General features: G+C 45.2%; 1 protein-coding gene across 7 annotated transcripts in view; it reads left to right on the top strand.

The window, feature by feature from the left end:
• PTPRC (protein tyrosine phosphatase receptor type C) overlaps positions 1-22,999 on the top strand; it is an 846,024-nt gene that overhangs the window by 564,990 nt on the left and 258,035 nt on the right. For all 7 annotated transcript variants that reach the window (XM_069641238.1, XM_069641237.1, XM_069641234.1 and 4 more), the window contains one exon: positions 19,528-19,721. In XM_069641238.1, the coding sequence (XP_069497339.1) occupies positions 19,528-19,721 (194 nt within the window). The remainder of the gene's footprint in view (positions 1-19,527; positions 19,722-22,999) is intronic.

The raw sequence follows: 22,999 nt of genomic DNA, 5'->3' as shown, positions 1-22,999 counted from the left end.
CTTTCATTCAAAATCTAGTTTTCGATCATAAATGTGGTTATCCCGCTGGATAACACCAGTGATGCGAAAACGTCCAAGCTCTGAACTTGGCCCCCAGCACCCCCACCCTCCCATTTTGCATGGTGTCTTCTTTCCCCCTCTCAACTTCTAGCTTGATGCCATTTCATCCCTTTTCCTCCTTCCAGTGGCTTTTTTCCCACTTTTTGTTTTTAGATAACCCAAGTTATACCCTTTATAGCCAAGGTTATCTCTCACATCAAGCAAAAAAAGGGAGGCTTTTTAATTTCTGAAAAGACTCACTGATGCATTGTGGGACACATGTATAGCTATAATTTTGGGAGAAGGGGCCACCCCCTTACCCATCTAATATTTTAACAACTACTGGAAGGACTAACCCCAGACCCCTTCCAGGAATTTGATTAGCCCTTCTCAGCCTCTCTGCTGCAAAGCAGCAAGACTGATATAAAGTTTTAAGGAGAGGGGGGCACCCTGTTCTATGTTCAGTCTTTAAAAAAACTACTGGATGGATTTCCCCCAAACTAGTCAAGGCAATTGAGTCAATGCTTTGTGCCCTAAATGGTTCTTTTTTTATCCAAATCTTCCATGCCGTTTTCACACTAAAGCTGTTTAAAAACAGCACATTTTCTCTATGGGAAAACGAATGAGAGTAGGGCGAAAACAGTTATTTTCTTTTCTTAGTAACTTTTTAAATTGTTTTGACAAATTGTTCCCAGAATTTCCAGTTTGGAGGCAGGAGATTGACAAACCCTTGGTTTAGAAAATGTCTTCCAAATCCAAACAGAAAAGGTTGTTAGCCCTTCGACAGCTGCTCTGCTGCAAAGCACCAAGTCCAATATAAAGGTTTTGAGGTGCAGAGGGCACTCCGTTCTCTGTCTAATATTTTAAAAACGACTTGATGGATTTACCCCAAAATAGTCAAGGAAATTAAGTTAATGCTGTGTGGCGAAATTGCTTCTCATTTGGTCTAAATCTACTAAGTGGCTCTCACGCTACGGCTGTTCAAAAGCTGCACTTTTCCTCTATGGGAAAATAAATACGAGAAGGCTAAATACAGCATTTTTATGTTTTCTTAATGACTTTTTCATTTTCTAATGAATTGTTCCTAAAATATCTAGTTTAGTGGTGCTCCAGACAAACTGTGTGTTTGGAAAATATCTATCCAGCAAGTCAAAAGGTATTAGGAATAGAATTTTGGGGAAAAATTGCTGCATTTTCATTTATGAAAAGCCTGTCGGCCTCTCTGCTGCAAAGCACCATGGGATATATAGCTATAATTTTGGGAGAAGGGGGCACCCCTTCTCCCGTCAAATATTTTAAAAACTAGTGTACAAAATAACCGTAGAGCCTTATCCATTCACGTCCAAGTTGTTTTGTACCTGGTCCAATTCCTTATAGCAGTTTTGACTGGTGCGCTGGATCAAACGTTTGCCATTTTCTCTATGGAACAATTGATCGGGATTTGGCCAAAACACCATTTTTTTTACTTCCTAGAAAACATTTTTTATTTAACGGATCGTTCCTAAAATCTGTGTCATACGAGTCCAAAGTTATTAACAATTCATTTTTCAGGTTTCCAATGCATCTCGATACTCAACTTAACTATTTATTTTATTTATTGTGCATTTGTAAGGTGATTATACAGCAAGTAAATTGTGTTTCAAAGCGCCCACAGGGCAACAGGGAGGGAGCATGGGATTGAAAAACAATTAAATTAAAAAGACAATAAAAAATGACATGAAATAAAAATGGACAGCAATTACAGCAATGAAGGATAAAGATAGACCTATTAGGCCTTGTGAGTATTCAGAACATGCAAGGGGAGAGGGAGGGCGGGGTAAGTGATGGTCAGCTATCAATGAATAGGTAAGTGTTATGGAGTGGTCAGCTGCCAATAAATAGGTTAATGCAGACCAACAGTGGCATAGGCCATTGGGTGTCATGGCAAGTGCTAGGAGCGGTTGTGGGCTGAAGGTGACTGGGTGTGGGAGATCAGGGCACCGAAGGACACATAAGGGCCCTGCTCACCAATCTCAGCAACTGTGGGATTAGCAGAATGAGGCGGCAAGGTAAGGAGGAGGTGAATAGGACTATCTTGCAGAGCTTCCAGAATTTGAGGAGATCCTACTCAAGATGCAGAGGAAGGGGGAGGCTGTTCCATATTAGGGAGCCAGCTGAGGAGATCAGCCACCATCCCTCGGTTTAGCAAAGCGCTTGACACACAGAGAGTTGGTCCCTGAGGACTGTAAAGATCTAGAGGGAGAGTATTTCATGAAAACAAATTGTAGGTATCTTAGTCCCCGGCCCTAGCCTTATGGATGATGCATAGGGATTTGAAAGTGATCCTTGCAGCAACCGGGAGCCAGTGGAGAGTTTTTAGAGCTGGAGACATGCGGTCCCTGGGCTTGCGGCCAAGGATAAGTCGTGCTGCCCTATTCTGGATTAGCTGCAGGGGTTGTAGAGATGAAGAGGGTAGATTCAGCCAAAGGCTAAGCCTAGAGGGAACCAGAGCACTGGAGACATTGAGCTTCTGGGGGAAAGTGAGGAAAGGAAGAATTCCTTTGAGAAGGTAGAGTTGAAAGTGGGACTTCTTGGCAATGTCCTGAATGTGAAGGAGTACGGAAAGAGAGGAGTCGAAGATGACTGCTAGGTTTCTGGCTTTGGATGAAGGCGATGGGGGAGAGCCCATAGAGGGAAGGCCAGAGTGAAGGGAAGAAGAAGGGAGCAGGAGTCCCAACAGGACGGATCTCAGTCTTGCTGGCAATAATGCACCAGAGAGAAGTGCACCAGGACTGGATGGAAGATAGGCAGTCTGGACTGATGGAAGAATTAAGGAGAGGGTCAGAGCACAGTTTGAAGAATATTTGTGTCATCTGTGTAACACTGGAAGTTAGCAGAGAAGGTAGAAATGAGGAATGACAATGGAGCAAGGTAGGTGTTAAAGAGCCAAGGAGAGGGGAGCCCTGGGGACACCAGAGGTGGAGAAGAGAGGTAGAGGAGGAGAAAGAGCTCAAAATGACCTGGGATGGACGGCCACTGAGGAATAGTCCAGTGACCACTCCGAGATACCCAGGGTATCATGGAACCGTTTTATGAGGGTGATGTGGTTGAGCATGTCAAAAGCAGAGGTGAGATCAAGTAGAATGTGGACAGCTGGAGAGTTGGAGTCTAGAGATACGAACAGTTCCTCACGGGTGTTCAGAAGAGAAATTTCCGTGCCTCTGGATGCTCGGAATTCAGATTGATGGTCATGGAGGCAGCCAACACATTCGGTGTGTGAGTTGGGGTAATGCCAGCTTCTTCAGAGGTTTCCCAAGAAAGGGAGTGATAGATACTCCAAACTCGATCACCTTGACAATTCCCCTAAATCAGTCCTAAGCAGAAACTTTAAAAAAATCACACATGACATTCTTAATGAAGGACTTATATATGTCATGAAAAATACCATTGATAATGACTCTTGCGAGAACATCTTCCGCAAATTTAGTAATCACTTCCTGGAGCTATTTGACACACATGCACCACTTAAAAATAAACAGGCTCGCCCTAATCCCAACCACCAGCATTGGTTCATGCCTGACCTGAGCATTCTCAAAACAGCTAAAAGGAAATTAGAAAGAACATGGCTTAAAACCCCTTCAGAGGAAAATAAAGACAATTGGAATAAATGCGATCTCTTATACAGAGCTAAACCGACGGAAGTAAAAAAAGATTTCTACAATACTCTAATTCCACCGGGAAATTATTCCAAATCCTAAAATCCTTCGAAAAACCACCTACACTTTCCTCTCCCTTCCAACCAACTTTGACAGACTGTGAAGCAGTTCAACTTGCCTTCTCAAATAAAATTAAAAAAGCCAGAGACTCCATCATAAGTTGCAATGTATCAATCCCACCTCCATCTGTGCAACCTAGGATAACAAACCCTGACTTAAACGTTCCTAAATTCCTATTCTCCCCAGTTTCTACTAAAGACATGAATGACACTCTTTCCGCCATGAACTGCACCACCTGCGCTGAAAACATCGTACCTCCAAAACTGATTTTGGACAACGCTGAAATCTTTTCCCCTTTTCTCTGTCGTATGACAAATGTCTCCTTTAGAGATTGTAAGGTGCCTACTGTAATTAAAACTATCACAGTCACTCCCTTAGTCAAGAAACCCGGACTAGATCAACAAGACCCCACTAATCTAAGACCCATTACCAATTGTAATTTTCTGTTGAAGGTACTTGATAAAGTAGCAACCGAACAACTGCAAGAGTATGTAGACCAACACAGCCTGCTACACCCCCAACAATCGGGCTTTAGAAGTGCTCGCAGCACAGAGTCAGCACTCCTGGACTTGCAGACTGAAATGTTGAGCATTTTGGATAAAGGCAAGACAGGACTGTTAATCCTCTTGGACCTCTCAGCAGCTTTCGATTTATTAGATCATGAAAAGCTCCGAGAGGCCCTAGGTGTGGCTGGAAACTGCTCCAAAGATGCAATAGATTGGGTTTCATCTTTCCTAGAAGACAGGAATTCTAAAATCAATTGGGGAGGCCATTCCACCTCACCCAAACCTGTAGATTGTGGCGTCCCTCAGGGAGCTAGTTTTTCTCCCTTACTCTTTAATTTATATATTCGTTGCCTCTGCAACATTCTATCACAACTTGGAATCTTCTTCACTAATTTTGCTGATGATACACAGCTCATTATGGAATTGAGTGGAAGTCATTCTATAGACAACGCCAAGCTATAGGTCATCTATAACACCATAGAAAACTGGATGTTAACACACTGGATGTGTCTCAATAGTTCCAAAATGGAACTCATGACTTTTGGAAACGCAAAAGCCTTAAACAATCTTGGCCCGGACTACTCCGAATTCTCTATAAAAGATTCCACCATCAAGGTATCAAATAAGGTCAAAACCTTAGGTATTTAACTACAATCCTCCCTAGGTGCAGAAGCCCAGACCGCTTATCATAAGCGAAATTGCCAATATTATCAAAGGCTCCTCTGCCATATCAGACCATTCTTAAACACCAAGAATAGCGCCACGATAGGGAGAGCTACTATTCTGTCTCGCTTGGACTATGGAAATGCATTAATGCTTGGCGCCAGTAACAACTGCCTGAAACAATGCCAGACTATCCAAAATAATGCTGTCAGGTCCATTGTAAACAAACCTAAGCGAGAACACATTACTAAGGACAGGAATGATCTTCATTGGCTGGCAGTGAAAGAACGGATCTTGTTTAAATCACTGACCTTAACCCACCGATGTCTCTACGGCACGGCGCCAGCATATTTAAAAAGAAAATTCAGCTGGTATGAGCCAAGTCGCTGCCTGAGATCTACCAAACAAGGATTGATCAATCCCTGTCCCCCAGGCAAAGCCACCGGCCTAGGTCGAGCTTTCCCAAACCTGGCAATCTCTCACTGGAATAAACTGCCTTGCAGCCTTAGACTGGAAAGCAACATTCTATTTTTCAGGAAGCAATTGAAGACCTTCCTCTTCAAATAACTAGGCTTCTACTTCATGGCTCTGGGTCGCTTCTCTTGCTTCTCTTCTCCCTTGTTCTGTGTTGTCCCGTGAAATTATTGTCCCGAGTCTTTTTGTCGCGCCCTGATGCTTGCGAGCTTCGGCGCGTAATAAATAAATAAATAATAAATAAATAAATATGGGGAGGTAGTTGGCAGGACAAGTGGGCTCTGCTGAAGGTTTTTTTTCTGGAGGGGCCGCACAAGTGAGTGCTTGAGAGAGGAGGGGAAAGATCCACTGGCAAAATAGTGGTTGGAGAAATCTGCAAGTGCAGGAGCAAGAGAGCCAATATTGTCCTTAATGGTTCTGGAGGAGCAGGGGGAAACCCTATGTGGAGGAGTCCTTCATGGAACAGACAACTCTGGTGACCTCATTAGGTGTGATATATGGGAGAAGGAAGAGAGAAAGGCAAAAGGAGCGTGGGAGGCCATAGGACGCAGAGGGCTGAGGAAGGGAGGTTTGGAGCGAGGGAGAGGGGGAAGTTACGCAAAGGTGCTCAGGAGGTCCTGAGTTTTAGTAGTGAAGTGTGTGGCCAATGCGTTGCAGAGGGTTTGAGAGGGGAGGAGAGACTGCAGAAGGGTTGGCTAGTTCCCTGCAGATTTTAAAGAGCTCAACCATATTGTTGGATGCACCTGACACACGCACCTGGATGTGGGCCTTTTTCTTGGCGTGGATGGAAAATCTGTATCGTCTTTGGAGCAGGCGACAGGCCAGTTTGTCAGAGGGTGAGCCTGATGTCAGCCACGTCCGTTCCACAGCTCTGCACTTACATTTTAGGGCTGCAAGTTTGGAGTCGTACCAGGTGTTATTCTTAGAGGCAGGTTTCAGGCGGATCCTCATGACTCGGGCAAGAATGTCAGAGTGTTTGTAATGGCCAGGTGGAGGTTGTTGAGCACAGAATCTGAGGTAGAGTCAGCAGTAGGGGGGTAGGAGAGATGAAGGTGGATGCAAAGGCAGCAGCTGACACTCGTTTCATTGGATGGATGTTTGTGAATGAGGTTCGGAATGCAGGGGGAGGGTGTGGTCAGAGGCCCGAGAGGAGCCAGGTGAGAGGAGCGAGTGGCCTGACCAGGAGATAGGGGTGGTGAGTAGGGAGGATAGTGAAAGATCAGAGTGGATAAGGGCATTGAGTGTGTCCAGCCAAGTGGGTTGGACCAGGAGGGAGAATAGAGAAGGAGAGCGAGGTGCAAAGGTCACGGAAGAGAGAATATGCTGTGATAGAGGAGTACAGGTGAATGTTGAAATCCCCCATGAGAATGAGTGTGTGATGGTTGTGAGGAGAGAAGAGCAGAAATCAGCCCACTCAGAGAAGAAGAAGGTGGTGGAACCAGGTGTCCTGTTTAGAGAGGAGAGATGACCAGGCTCTCAAAAGAAGAGTAAGACTGGGTGGATATGAGGGAGGAAGGGACCTACTCAGGCAAAATCAGAGCAATTCTGCCACCAGCACAGCTTGGGTGAGGCTTAGATATGATCTTGTAGCCATCCAGGAGAAGGGAGTCAAAAGCAGTGACTGAGCTGGCATTTAATCACGTCTCAGTAAGAGCAAGGATGTCGAGGTCAATGTCTGCAAGGAGGAGGCAGATCTCGGCAGAGTGTTGGATGGCTGCATGCGCATTAAGTGTTGCTAGATGTAGGAGGTGTTCACCTTTGAAGGTTTTCTGAGGAGGGGTACAGGGGCATGGTATACCAGTCGAGGGGGAGGGGACAGAGAGTGCAAACGGGAGTAGCAGATGTGGGAAGGAAGTTGCGGAGGGACGACGTGTCATAAAAGAGAAGGAGATTGGGTTGAGGACCTTGGACCAGGATAGTGCCAGTGTGATAGATATTAATGATACACCTAGATGATGCGAAGCCTGCCAAGAGGACTTCCTATTTGGTGCCACCATTAATAGGAGAGGAGGTGAAAGAGGATAGAGTAGAGATGAGGAGTCCATAGATCTGGCGAGGGGACAGAGAAGAGGATCTATGTGAAGACCTGTCTGGAAGTTGCACTGACATAGGTGTCTGCGATGGGTAGACCAGGGTTAGTGATCAGGATATCTTTGTTGTACTTTATTCTTACAGACTTCATGAGAGAAGGATGATAGGTGACAGTGTAGCAATTAGAGAAGATAGGGGAGATGTTGAGTGCCATAGGGTTGGCAGAGCATAGTTGAAGGAAAGAGGAGTGGTGGCGCAGAACAGTAAAGGCCCAAACTCACCAGGTGGTGGCCTAATAGTTACAAGGAGGGACACAGAATGCAATGCAAAATGGGGTGAAAAGGAGTTAAAACACACACCTAGATTTGAATGTCCCAGAAATGTAATAAGAGAAGAAGTATATTAGGTGAGACAAGGAAGGCACAGCTTAGTTCATAATTGTTAGTGGAGGAGGCAGTTGAAATATTCAGCCATCACTCACTGGTAGATCTGAAGAGGGCGTAGGGTGCAGGGGCCCAAGTTTGTGGGGGGCAGTCTGTATCTCAGGAGGCAGAAGAAAAAGCTGGGGGGCACCTGAGCCCTCCAAGGCTCCGCCTTGGGTGGGGAGTCGGCTTTCACCTGCCAGCTGACCTGATTGGGCATATGAAGGGAGCAGGGCCCAATCAATATTGAAGGGGGGAATAGGTTAGATATTCCAGTGCATGCCCATCAGATGGTGGCCATGTTGGAAGGGAAGGCCACCAGAAGCATGGTCGGATGAAGCACAAGTATTCAGGCAAAGTTGAAAGCAAACACCCCCATATGGCTGTGAATTGCTGCAGTGACCATTTTAACACTTGGCATATATATATTTCTTTATATTTAAGATTAGAAATTTTGGAAAAAACGCTTGGTGCTTCCCTTTCATCCAGGTGTTGTAAATACCCCCACAAAGCCCTTCAGGGATTACCTTGCAGTCTGCTGATGGTGACTCTTCCCGAGCCTTTGTGAGAGAAATGAGTGAGGCAGGTCCTGATGCTCTTTGAGTGGTGTGGAAAAGGAGGCAATCCAGGCTCAGACAGGAGCCTTAGGGGTGGGCCTGGGTGGCGTGGTGTCATTCGCCTGCCGGCTAACCTGATTGGGTCTATGAAGAGAGTAGGGCCCATAGTGCATATAGTGCATCAACCGCCACACTATCATCTATATAGGTAGACATACATATGTATATACATAGAGAAATAGAAAAAAGACAGACATTTTTGTTAATCTTATAAGCAACTGTACTTGTCCCCAAAATATAACTTCTGGACACACTACTATCCACTTCTGCCCCACAGCATGTATGATGGCCATGAACCATACAACCAACTGTGAGATTAAGAAGTAGGCGGTATCCACAGACATTAAAATCCTGAAGGAACAGTAGTGTATAACTCCAATCTAATGGAGACCCAGTTATCAAACACTTAGAAACAATACTGATATGTAAGCACATTTTAATCAATAAATATTTGTTTTTAAAAAGAACAAAAGGCGGTTAACACGATTTAACACACAAAATTATATATACACAATCACAAAGACATTTCCGATATAATACAATTATAACTAAAATATCAGGAGGAACCGAAGGCAAGTGCTAGGGACAAGACGGGGGTGGGGGGTGTCCTATATGACTCAAAGTAGCACCAGGCAGCCAGTCAACGTAACTAAGCAGGAAAAATGGAAGGAGAGCAGAGGGAAGGCAGAGAGAAAAGGGGGAGGGGAAAGGTTAGCAGGGGAGAGGCAGGGAGAAGGAAGAGAATAAAAGGAAGGTCTTGAGGAATCCTGCAACTTAAGGCGGTCCGGCTCAAGGCAGAGAGTTGAAGGGAGGCCATTTCGGAGGGAGGCACCTGCAAAGGTAAGAGATCTACCACCTAGTCTCTGCTCGGTGAAGTGACTCACCTGCAGAGAATTGGAAGTAGATGAGTGGAGGGCTCTGGAAGGAAGGTACCTAGGAAGAGAGCATTGGAGATAGTATGGGCCCCGGCCCCAGAATACCTTGTGGATGATGTAGAGGGTCTTGAACTTGATCCAGTGGAGGGATTTCAGAGCTGGAGAGATGCAGTTCCTGGGCTTGATGCCAAGGATAGGTCTTGTGGTCCTGTTTTTGATGAGTAGAGGGTAGAGTTAGGTAGATTGATAAGGAGGCTGTTGCAATAGTCAAGCCTAAAGAGAACCAGGGCTTTGGAGACAGTGAGCTTCTGGGAGAAGGTGTGAAAAGGTAGAATACCTCTGAGGAAGTACAGTTGGAAATGGGACTTTTTGGATATGTGTGGAGAGAAAGAGAGAGTGGAGCCAAAGATGACCTAAAGGTGTTTTGCCTCATAAGAGGGTGAGGGCACAGGGCCAAGGGAGGCCGGCCAGAGTGAAAGAAGAAAAGCAGGAGCAGGGGTTCCAATGAGAAGCATCTCTGTCTTACTGGCATTAAGGCAGAGTTCATTAGAGACACACCATGCCTGAATAGCATAGAGACAGTCAGTGATGAACAAGGACGAGAAGTAGGCCGAGGCTAGCCTCAAAGAGAGTTGCATGTCAAGCGCATAACACTGAAAGTTAGAGGAAAAGGTGGAAATCAAGTTGGCCAACCAGGGCGAGAGGATAGATCCAGGGGGAACACCACATGTTGAGAGTGTGATGGAGGAGAGGAAGGGGCCAAGTTTAACCGGGGAAGGTTGGTCCAAGAGGAAAGAAGATAGCGACACCAGAGCCTGATTCGTGATGCCCAGGATATATCGGAGACGGGTGATGAGGATGTTGTGGTTCACCGTGTCAATAGCAGAAGAAAGGCAGAGGAATATGAGGACAGAGGGAGAGTTAGAGTGAAGGTTACAGAGCAAATCTTCACAAGTGTTCATGAGAGCATTTTCCATGCCTCTGGCTGCCCTGGAGCCAGACTGATGGTCATGGAGATGACCAACGGATTCAGTGTGGAGGGTTAGCATGGAGATAGGCAATGTCTTCTGGAGTTTTTTCCAGGAAAGGAGTGATATAAATCAGGTGATAGTTTTCCAGGATGCAGGGGTCAGCAGAAGTCTTTTAGAGCAGGAGGTGCACAAGGGAGTGCTTGAGAGGAGAGGGGAACACTCTAGTGGCAAGGGAGTGGTTGCAGAGATTGGCAAAGCTGGAACGAGAGAGTCAATGTTGTCCTTAATGGTTCTAGAGGGTCAGGGTGACACCTGTTTGGAAGAGACTTTCATAGACTGGACTTGTCTGGAAACCTCAACAGGTGTGACAGGAGAGAGGGAGGAGGGGACAAGGGGTAGCCAAGGAGGGCCCGCGAGAGGTAGAGGGAGGGAAGGAGGGGAGCAGATGAGAGTGAGGACAGGATGTCCTGGGTTTAAGTGGGGAAATGAGAGGCCAGGGCCGAGCAGAGGGCCTGGTTGGGTGTGGTACAGGAAGATAATGAAGTAGGATAGGCCAGCTCCTTGCAGATTTTGAAAGGTTTGGACGCATATTTAGATGCTGCAGAGATGCAGGCTTGAATGTAGACTCCTTTTAGGGAGGATTGATAGTCTATATTGCCTTTGGAATAGGCGGCAGACCAGTTTGTCAGAGGCTGAATTTGAAGCTCCCCATTTCCGTTCAGCTGCTCTGCACTTGTGCTTCGGGGCAGCCAGGTTGGAGTCAGACCAAGAATTGCATTTTTCGGCAGGCTACAGGTGGTTCCTCATAACAGGGGCAAGGATGTCAAGAGCGTTAGAGATGGAAAGGTGAAAGTTGGAAAGGGCTGTGTCAGGACGGGAGTCAGCCACAGGAGTGGGTGGAGGAGAGTAGGTGGAGGCAAAGTCTGCCACTGACTCTCTCTTCATGGGTCGGATGATCGTGAAGGAGGGTGTCAGTGCTGGGTGAGCCATTGCCAGGGGAACAGGAAGCTTCAAGTGAGAAGCAAGAAGAAAGTGGTCCGTCCAGAAGGGAGTAGTGAGTGGGTTAGAGAGAGGGATGTCAGAGGAGATGAGAGCCTCCATGGTGTGTCCCAGCAGAATGGGTCGGATCAGAAGGTAGAATGGAAATAGAGAGTTGAAGAGGTTTTGAAAAAGCCCTGAGAAGTCGGGAGAGTCCCGGTGGATGTTGATCTCCAAGGAGGAGAAGCTGGGAGGAAAAGGAGAGGAGCGAAGAAGTGAGGTAAGCCCATTCAGAGAGGAAGATTGTGGCAGGTAGAAGGTGACCAGGGTCAGAGAGGAGCCAGGATACACAGAGAGCCTGCAGACCAGGCATTCAAAGGAGGAGTAGACTTGAGTGGGAATAATGGAGACAGGAATCCACTCAGGAAATATCAGTGCCACTCCGCCTCCGGGCCTGTTGGACCTGTGCTCGGAGAGGATCTTAAAACCCACAGGGCGAAGTGTGGCAAAACGTGTGACAGAGCTGGCCTTTAACCATTTCTCTGTAAGAGTGAGAACATCTAGATCCAGCATTTCAAGGAGGTGGCAGATGTCAGAGGAGTGTTTGACAGTTTAGAGTATCAGTGTGGAGCATGTTGCCACTTTTGAAAGACTTCCGGGGAGGGGTACAAGGGACAGGGGTTCCCACCAGAAGTGGCAAAGGAGTGTGGGTGGTAGAGAGAGGAGGAGACATAGGAGCCAAGGAAGATGTGGGTGGCAGATGGGCCAGAGAGGTGGCGTCCAAGGGAGGAGAGGTAGCCAGGAGAGAGATGCATCTGGCAAGGGAGCGAGAGAGGTAGAGGGCGATGGAGGCAAAGGAACCAAAGCCAAAGCTGGAAAATTAGCCAGAGTAGTGGAGGGAGGGGGTGGCAAGGGAATCATGGAGGAAGCTGGCAAGGAAGCCAGGGTGGTGGATGAAGGTGGCTGAGGGGCCAGCACAGCGGCAGCCATGGTGGCGGAAGGAAGAAAGTTAATGAGGTGAGGGAGGGGCCTATCAAAATGTAGCAGGTTGGGCTGAGGCCCTTGTACCAAGATGGTACCATTGAGACAGACATAAATGATGACTCTGGAGGAATGGAAGGAGGCTAAAATGACCTTCCAACGTGTGCCACTATTAATGGGAGAGGCAGAGTAAGGAGAGAGCAGAGCGACCATATGAAGGGTCCATAGGTCAGGTGAAGGAATGACCGAGGATGTCAGTAAGGCTCTCTCTGGTGGACACACTGACATAGGTGTCAGTGATGGGAAGGCCTGGGTTGGAGACCAGTCTGTCCTTCTTAAATATCTTCCTACCGGACTTAGTGAGAGGAGAAGGATAGGAGATAGAAAAACAATTAGAGAAGATGGGGGGGAAATAGAGAGCACCATAATGGGTGTGGAAGGGAGGAGAGGAGGCACTTTGCAAGTCCGAGCTACTCAGGTGCAAGGGAGGGGTAAGAACAGAGGGGGAGGGAGATAGAGAGAACACAGGGATACACAAGTACATGGAACAGTCTAAGAACAATAGGTTGCAGTAGGATTACTACATCTACAGCAGAATACAAAGACCAGAACAGCCGCAGGCAGTGTGTACCAACAGTGGGAGCCAGATCAGAGCACCCATGGGGGGCGGTTGGGGCAGGAAGCCAGAGTGGGGGAAACTAGGGAAGAGGAGAAAGAGCTATTGGGAAATGTATATCATGAGAACAGAGCCATGGCCCAATACAATCTGTAGGGGAAAGTCGTTTTAGGGATCCACAAGCGATTACCTAGAAGGAAGAAGCAGGAAACGTGAGAGAAGTGCAAGAAAAACAGTAGTAGTAATGAAGAAACAGAGTATGGCTACCCTGGAGAAAGGGCAACCTAGTGGATTCCTGTGATACAGTGCAAGGTAAGAAAACGCATTGGAAAGGAAGGTATGTCTGAGGTTGGGCAGTTTAGCAGGACACAGTAATGGCTGCACCCCCGCCCACACCTTTCCTATCTTGCATTGCTGATGGTCGATGGCTGCTCTGCATGCTCGCTTTGAATCCACGTCCTGTTCCGACCTCTTCTTTGCCAAAGACCTGCATCATTTGTCCTGCGAGGGCTTTGCCGCAGCGGGTCCTATCCTCCGTTCTTAAATGCTCAGAAATATCAATGTAGCGTTGCATGCTGTACATCATCGAGCAGTGTCTCCTGCACACCTGCATCGCTCAATACCGCAGCATTGTCCTGTGAGGGCTTTGCCACAGAGGTACCAATCCTCGGTTCTTAAAGGCTCGGAAGCATGGACGTATCGTTGAGTGCTACGTATAGTCTGGCAGCATCGCCTGTGCACCTACATCGCTCAACACTGCGGCTTTTTCCTGCGAGGGCTTTTCTCAACATATATTTAGTTGGTGTTCTATTTAATGGAAAAGGCATTTAGAATGTTCTGGAAATTACAGAATATGCAATTTGGATTACTGTATTGTAACATATACGGTGCTTAATACTTGGGTAAGGCCATCACACCGGGCTTGAAGCACTCTAGTCATGCCATTGACAAATCAAGAATGCAAATTAAATTATGTTGCTAAACACACACTTTAATAAACAGATGTCTTCCTAGTGCTTAAAATCCGGAGGGTTGTCTTGATATCAGACGTCCAGATGTTATCCATTCTGCAGGTGGGCTCCTCTGTGTTTTTTTGTTTAACACACACTGTGCAAGTGAATAACTTAAGCAGGCACTTAATTGAATTTAGCTAGAAAGAGAACGGTCCTACAGTTAGAAGATAGAGTCAAGTGAAGAGATGTAAACCCACACTGGTTAGAGAGAGGGAAGTGTTCCACTTAACAAAATATCCTCAAAATCATATCTTTCTGCCTATAGAGACCGACAACACAAGTGCCAATTAGAATTGAACCTCTCCAGTTATCATGGTTGTGGGGCATTACAAATGCTAGTCTAACTTTAACTATACAAGGAAATGCTTTAAACGTAATATTTTTAATATATATATGTGTTATTATGGCTTTAAGGAGAAAATGTATTGCAACGGTTGTGCACATCAAAATATATACATTTCACATTATTTAATAAAGAAATCTGATGAGAATTAATTTCTCTAACTAATCAGGGGGGCATTGTTCAGTTATGGAAAAATAAATATTCAGCACAATATACTCTGGATTATGTTGAACTGTTTTTGTTACATTACTGGGGGAAAACCGCTTCATATACGACACATGGTCCTCATTACACTGTAGGAGGTAACCATGCCACTATTAGCGGCATGGCTACTCCCTTACTGCATACCGGGTCCGGGGAGGCGGTATGGGGACTTACCCGGTCATTCCGACCCTGGAGGACCCGGTAAGTCCCCATTCCAAATACCATTCCCCATTCCCATTTGAGCCCCCATAGGGCTCAATGGGAATGGGGAAGGAGCTAATAACGGTACCGCAATTTGCGGTACCGTTATTAGCTCTGAAGTCCCTTAGTGGGTCCCGTCCTTAACGTCAGGTCAGACCAGGCGTTAAGGACGGGACCCACTGAGGGACCTCGTAGTAGGGCGCTAAGGGATTACCGGCACCGGTGACCTTACCGGTGCCGGTAATCCCTTAGCGCCTACTGTGTAATGAGGCCCATAGTGTGGTATGAAATACTGCTTCCTTGTGTTAAATTGCTCCATAAGCTACCTTTGACACTCGTCTGAGTGAGGGATCCATGTCTGGGCTTCTGCTCATGTATACCCATGGCTGAAATGAATAGATGGTGTAGGGAAGGGCTTCATTTTCATAGTGTATTCAATCAAACCTAATTTACACATTTGATAGGGGAGTGTGGTAGGATGGGCGAAACGGGTCTTGTGAAAGGACACCGGGTTGAATCGAAATGTCTCTGCAAGGTTTGTGCTTGGTGTTTTGAGGGGGGTCAAGCGATTGAGCAAAAGAGGCAAATGTAACTTATTGAAGAGTTGATTTGGAAGGAATGAGGACACCCCCTTTCCCCTGTGTATTTCTTTTGACCCTCAGTCGTCTCTGGAGTCCCTCTCACCTGCCCCTTTTGCTTTTTTCACTCTTCCTTCACTTCTCTCTCTGTTTATGCACAATTGTGCTTCTTCCCGCTCACATGTATCTCCCCATTACGGTCTTCCTCTCTCAATTTCACACCTTCAGTCTTCCACCACTGGATCCGTCAATGTCTCATCTGTTTCTTGCCCTGTATAATCTCTCTCTCTCTCTGTGGTCTCCCTCCACTCCTATTTTTCTCTTCCTTCCTCTCTTATCTGCCTCTCGTCATAACTTCCTCCTAAACTGGCTTTTCTGGGAAATGTGAGGCCATACTTTGCAGATGCTGCCAGTAAATGGACATGTGAGGATGCACATGACCTATTCTGCCAACTTCGCCTCTTCTGATGTTTTGGACTACATCTCCAATCAGCCTCACACTGCATAGCCAATTGTGAGGGATTATGGAAGCCAAAGGCAAAACATTTGATTAGGCACAGAATCCTGATGTTAAAGATGCGATGCATATGACGAAATAGGTGACATTTCACCGGCATATGAGCCATCATTTGGCATATGACGGCAGCAACTGGGCATGAGGCTGTACATTACAGGTGGCAACATTTGCTTGAGGCTTTCTTTGTCATTTCTGAGGCATTTGGGGCTGCCCATTAACCATGGTAAAATGACCATGCATGTAAGGAACTATGTAGTGTTTAGGATCACTTGAGGCTGAGGTTGGTACACAATGTAATTAATTACAAATGGAGCTACACATATGGTCCCTTTACCATGCACAAAAAGGCATTACATCGCTTTACTGGGGCATTTAACACTGCACATCACATATGATGGCAGCAATTAGACATATGAATCTCTCCCTGTCACATGGTGACCATGCCAGGTGTATGAGGCATCACCTGACATTGGGTGGCATTACTAGACATTTGAGGGTGAACCTGGCATATTATAGAATCAACTGGCTATATAAGGCTGTAACTTACATATTTTGACTGTACCTAGGCTGTACGTTTATAACATTCATAAGATGGCAGTATCCCGGGAATGTCGGGCGTTTCTTGGCATGAGCTCATTAGACCTGACATGTGTAGATATAATTGGAATACAATGGCAGTACATGACCATATGAAGCTGTAGTGGCATATGTATGTCAGTGCCCCTAGCCAATGTTAGTTCTACCATGTCTATCCCTTTAATAACATGACCCCCCTCCATGGCATATCTCTCATGACCCATTGGCTTGGAATCCCCAGCAGTACCAATATTACAGCAGGCAGGGGTAGGCTCAAATGCACTATTGCAGATGGCCACCATCTGGAGGCGAGATCAGTCACCCAATATGGCAGCAGGTGGTATCATGTATCAGGAGCACAGAGTAGTGCTCTAAGATGCCAGGGCAGTGGACCGAGGTTTTTTTAAGCCATACCCGGGGCCCACACCCTTTGCTTCGCATTGCTTCTGTCACTGAGACAGCAACGCTTGCCGCGTTCAACTCACCTGGCCAGTGAAACGCCCTGGCTTTACTTGCTGTTAATGGAACCCAGAATCCTGCATTCTACCACAGACTGATCCGCATCATCCGAGAAAACAAGGAAAGATCTTGGTAAACTCTACACTTGATCGCTGCACTGACTGCTCAATGAAAGGCATGCCGGGTGCTCTCACCTGAGGTTCGTTCCAGTGTTCGCTCTCACGCCACGCTCTGGCTTCTAAAAGGAGATAAAAGACAAAGTGAGCAGCTAGCATCTAAGAGGGTGTGTATAGCAGCAAGTAAGACGATATTGAATCAAGAGAGACAATAGATTAATTGAAAAGAAACCAGGATCAGACCGTAGAACAAGAGATTACATATACAGACTGCAAGAATAAAGGCACAAGAATCCTTACAGATAAGGACTACAGAAAATAAAGACAGGAGACACTTTATAGGTAACGACTGCTGGGAAAAAGAGACATTAGCAGAAGGAATAACAAGACACAATCGGCAAGAACAAAGCAGTAACAAGCAGTACGAATAAAGCCGCAGCAAAAATAAAGCAAAAGCAAGAATAAAGCGGCAACAAACAGCAAGAATAAAGCAGCAGCAGCAAAAGGCAAGAATAAAGCATCAGCACAAACTAGCAGTACCAAGCAGCAAGAACAAAGCAGCAAACGAAACAAAAGGAAGCACTACTGCAGACCTGGGCAGACTAGTAAAGTAACTAGTCAAAGAAGCGCAAGCTGCTAGAAAGCCATAGCACCACAGTGTTCAGTGAGTCCAACTTCCCATTGGATAGGACCGAGTGAGCAGGAAGGGGTAGAATAATTAGGCTAGATAGACACGCACTTATTCCTCCTAGTGGATTGCCCGTCTACCTCCAGAAGCCCAACCAACCCTGTGCAGTCATCTACATTCCATAATCCTTGCCCCTTACATACTAAAACGTTGCAGTATGCCACTTTAGAGTACAGCATGCGATTTGGGTTGCAAGAGGTGTGGAACAATCAACGAGGTATCCAGGTGCCGCCCCAAGACACCAGGTAAGAGTTAGAATATCAAGGCAGCACCCAAGTTAAATGGGATCATTCCGAGTTGGGCGGTAGCCATGGTGCTATTGGCACCATGGCTGCCTCCCATACCGGGTCCGGTCTGGTTGAATGGGGACTTACTGGGTCATTCTGAGCCTGGAGGACCCGGTAAATCCCCATTCAACCAACCATTCCTCATTCCCATTTGAGCCTCCATAGGGCTCAATGGGAATGGGGAAGGTGCTAATAACGGGCCCCCGAATAGCAGGCCTGTTATTAGCTCCCTGGTCCCCTGCTAAGGGACCTCGGAATTGGACGGTAAGGGATTAGTGGCACCGGTCTCCTTACCGGTGCCCGGTATCCCTTACCGCCCAACTCAGAATGACCCCCAAAATGTGGTTGGGATCTACAAAAGTCTTATGTCTGCTTTACTTACCTGTTTGGTATATTAGGATATGTAAACATATGCACATTCTTTGCATTCTTTGCACGATTCAATTACTTCAGATGTTGTCATCTGAGTTAAAAGTCATGTAATGTTATTTCATGTGATGTAATCAGGGTCAACGGTCATATGACATCATTTCCTGTAATGTTATCATGTGTGATGTCACTTCCGCTACTCCTGGCATTTTCTGTGAATTGACATCACTGCAGGAATGAGGATATGGTGAAAATGTATGGAGTCGAAGAAGAGGTGAAGAAATCATCAAAGTAGTGAGGAGGAAGTAAAACATACAAGGAGTGAGGAAGGAGAGGAGGAGCAATGAGAGGGAAAGGAATGAGTAGCGAAAGAAGGGGCCAGCAAAGAGAAGAGTAATATATCACTGATAGAGATAGAAGAACAGCGGAAGAGTGAAGGAAGGATAGTAGGCCTTCAGAAGAAAGGGCGGTAAGTCCTAGTCCAGAAACCTTCTGCCAAACTTGCGTAGAGGGGTCAGTTCAAGAGCCAGAACAAAGCAAGATAACTTGGCTAGGGGAGGTGATTTCTAGTTAAGCCTAGAGTTGAGTGGGGATAACCTCAAAACCACATAGAAGGGGCAAGTTAAAATTACCCTGGTGGTCACCCGTTTGTGTTGTGTCTGATGCCTGCCCTTGTCCGATAACATAACGTAACCGGGTGTTGTTACCTGCAAGTGGTGTACAGGAAGACCAACACAGTGCCATGATGTCCTCGGCATTCCCCAATAACTACACAGAGCCAAGAAAGAAGTGTGGGGGAGGGGCACTATTAAAACCCTGAGACTCTGGCTGACTGTTTGACTCACCAGATGGTAAACTTTAAGGGTGAGAGGAAAAGACAGAGTTCTAAGGTCTTAAAGACAGTATACGTTTCTTGTAGGGTGCAGACCTGATTATTCTACAGTATCTAACCCCATCACAGTGGCACAATCAGCCCCACACCCTTTAGTAAAGAGAACAAATGTGACTAAACAGTTCCACGCTCTTCCTAGTCTTCAGTGAGTATTTGGGTGGCGTGCAATTGCCAAACCACGAAAGATTATTTATTCTACGAACAGTTTCTCTTAATATTATTTGTACCCATCTGTGCTAAAAAATAATGCATCTATGCATTTCATCCTTGCTGTTTATATGTCATGAATCATTGATGTTCGAGCGTCATGTAATCAATAATGTTGATGTATTAGCATATTGTTTCTCTTTAAACAGAACCTGGAGTGGTTCAGAAAGTGCACTCATTCATAGAATCATCAAACGAAGTGCGGATAAAATGCGTCCCTCCAGATCGAATAAATGGACCCACAACTAAGTATATTTTGGAATTTGACGGCAAGACGTATACTAACAATACATGCGAATTTCATTTGCAACGCCTGAGTTATTTAACAAAGTATGAATTTCAGGTAAGACCAACACTGATTTGAAACTGTTCTTCCGGGTGAACGTACATCGGATGATTGTTAGAGACATGGGTCTGATAAAAGAGCAAGCACATTTTATAAACCTTAAGATGCTTCCTTTAATTAGGGACCAGGCAGAGCACAACTTATGTCTGCGAAAAGTGGATCATTGGTTAGATTTTAAGCTCACTTCAGGATGCAAAAAATGTAAGAAATAAAATAGGAATGTTCGTGTGCAGATCCGTTTCTTTCTACCCAGGTTTAGCCCTAAGGCACCCTGGGTAACATGTAAAGATGGTAATTGATAACATCGGCAATCTAAAGAAAGACCACTTTGGAGAAGCAACCCTTCCACATTGTAACAGATGTCTGTACTGTTCCGAGAATTCTACCCGATGTTTCTGTGCCATGATCACTTACTTCTTTGATGGGGATGAAGTCCATCTCCAACGTGACTCTAGAGTTGCCCAAATAGCTACAATTAAGGCCTTTCCTCAATGTTTAGTGAGAGAGTGCAGCCCTCATGGGAGAGAGGTGACCGACTGAGGCCCAGATTTCCTCTGACCGTACGCTGCTTTGCGGCACGATGCAGTGCACCACAGCACAAGTGCTGTCATACTATGTGCGGGCTGTGATTGTTGAATTTGGGTACCCTGTTGCAAGTGCCAAAAAACGAATGTGAAGGAAACGCCTGGAATCGGTGCTCTTGCTCTGTTGGGCCATTTTCCAGGCGGAAAGTGACACAAGGGTATCAATGGCTTCTGCATGGCAGTGGGCAGACTTCCAAGCCTGTGCTGTATTAAAGAGCCTCCTTCAAAGTTGGTGGGTCGGTGAGAGCATGCAGCAGATGAACTGTGGGTATGCACGGGGAACGTACTGTGCCCTTGCTAATCATTTCATGAGGCTCTAGCAGGGCAGGTAGGACAGGTACTTGGCAAGCCCCCTATGTTCCACTGAATGCTCTCCCCATCATGTCCCCCTCTCTATTCACTCTGCCCATGCACTCCAAATTCCAGGTGCTGTGCAGGACCTTTGTTTTGCTGCTGGTTAAGCAAATGCCTGCACTGCAGTACGTTTCTGCTGAGTTTGCGGAGCAACACAAAGTTCCTAGGGAACATTTTCCATCACTTTTGCAAGTGACTAAAATTCGACATTAATGCAGATGTGACAGAACATGTACTTCGGTCGCAAACACAGCTCAAGGACCCGAGGAAAACCTTGCTGCAATTCTTTCAGTCTAATGTATCAAAGGGTTGTCTCCAATTACAGCCAGAGAAATTGCTACAAGACCACAGTACCATGGAGCCAGACACTCGATAAAAGAAAATGGCATCCATTATATGGATGCCATTTTCTTTCTCAAACTATCGCCCAATGGTGCCTCTGTTCCTCACAGATATCACATGGAGCATTTCTTGAATTTTTAAAAATTGGTTGACCGATTTAGCATTGCGAGGGAGCTTGAAGCAACCAAACGGTGTTCAGTGGCAGGTTTCTTTATGAGCACACTTTTAAAGTAATGTATTAAAATAGTGTAATGTACAGCACATATTCTGTGAACAATTGGGGAAAGAACAGTTATTGAAATCGGTTTTCTAATGAAATAATCCAAAAGATGCAAAGTCACCAATAGTGCACAAGAGCATTTTCTAATACGTATTCACAATGCTCTTTTATGGAATGCTAAACGTTTCTTGTAAAGCACCCAATCAACATAATAGGCTAAAGAGATCAACGGGAAAAGAGGCTTAAAAGAACACTGAAAGGGATAATGAGGAAACAGGAGGAAGATGTCTTTGCCCATAATAGATGCGTGTATAAATATATAATCATATTGTCTCTGCCTATACATCTCCATGCTGGTTTCACAAATAAATACCCGTATTCTCATATAAGAACAACCTCAATTGAAGAATCCAAAGGAAGCACTTGTAAATTGAATGGCTACTATTAAAACGTGTTTAATTATTCTTCGGGTATACATTAAATAGGGATACATTGGTGATGGTGGGGCCAAATATCGTTTGAAATTGTGTCCGAAATCTATTAAATATAAAGGTATTTCTATCGCCCCATCGAATGCAGAGATTATTAAATTGAATATGCACACCCTGTTAGCGAGATTGCGTGAACCTGTTGCTGTATGCTCCTCGTTATAAAATGTAGCTCTCCCCAGTGGTTCTATGCTATCTACAAATGCTACATAATCCCTTACCTGCTACTATTTTTAATCCATCAACACACTACTTCTAGATTTTGTGGGGGGGTCACAAGAAAAGAAAGCAAATATCTTTAAGCAAATTAAAGAACTCTTTTGAGAATGGTGGTGTTAGATTCCTGGATTTCAATTCATATCACTGAGTCTTTACTCTTAAGCAAGTTCAGAACTGGTTCCTTCCAAAGGAGCCTGACCTTGTACATAAATGGTTGACTATTTAGAAAGAACAGGTTCCACCCTTTGATTTTGAAAACATGTATATGTTTAGTCATACTCCAAATCAATTTCTTGGCAGTCTCAAATTTAAAATAATTTCTTTTGTATCAAATAGATAAGCTCTTACAAGCTATCGCTCCATTTTTATGGTGCAATAAAAATATAACCATAAATGGCAGATGAGTATTGTGGAAAGCCTGGTTAAGCAAAGGTGTAAGATATGTTAATCAAAACATAACTGGTTATAACATTCTGTCTTCTGCAGAATGTAATGATATATACACTATTCATAGATTCACAGTCACTTATTATTTTAACTTGATTAATGCGTGTTTGACTATATGAATTTGGAATGGATTGACAAGCTTGTAATGGACCCAGCCAGGCTAAATTGTATTGCTTCTTTATGGTAATTTAAAGCATCAAATATCTACAAAATACTGAATAAATTAAGACCACTGAACATTAAGTGGCCACCAGAGGTTCAATGGGAGGAGGACTGTGCAGTGCAATTCAACAAAATGGATTGTCCTGTATCTGGTCCAAGATTAAAGTGGTTTCATATTCAGCAAATCTAACACAATTATTTTGTACAAAGAGCCTTTATGAAGTTATTTATTGCTAAACTCTTAAATGATTTATGTTGGTCCTGGTTATGTGGAATCCAGATTATTTTAAACATATGTCTTTAGAGTGCTCTATTTTGAAAATAGGTATGTAAACACTTGCAACTTATTTTTAACGTGTCCATCTCTATCGGCATTGCGTACAAATGTAGTCAACAAAAATGTAGTCAATGAAAATGTCGTGGTGAAAATACCTCTGTAGTGAAAATGTTGCCAAGCAA

Source organism: Ambystoma mexicanum, chromosome 1q (assembly GCF_040938575.1).
Source record: "Ambystoma mexicanum isolate Mex_15411 chromosome 1q, UKY_AmexF1_1, whole genome shotgun sequence".
NCBI classification, from domain to species: domain Eukaryota; kingdom Metazoa; phylum Chordata; class Amphibia; order Caudata; family Ambystomatidae; genus Ambystoma; species Ambystoma mexicanum.
The sequence above is the reverse complement of the archived record's forward strand: the minus strand, read 5'-3'. Positions and strand labels throughout refer to the sequence as shown.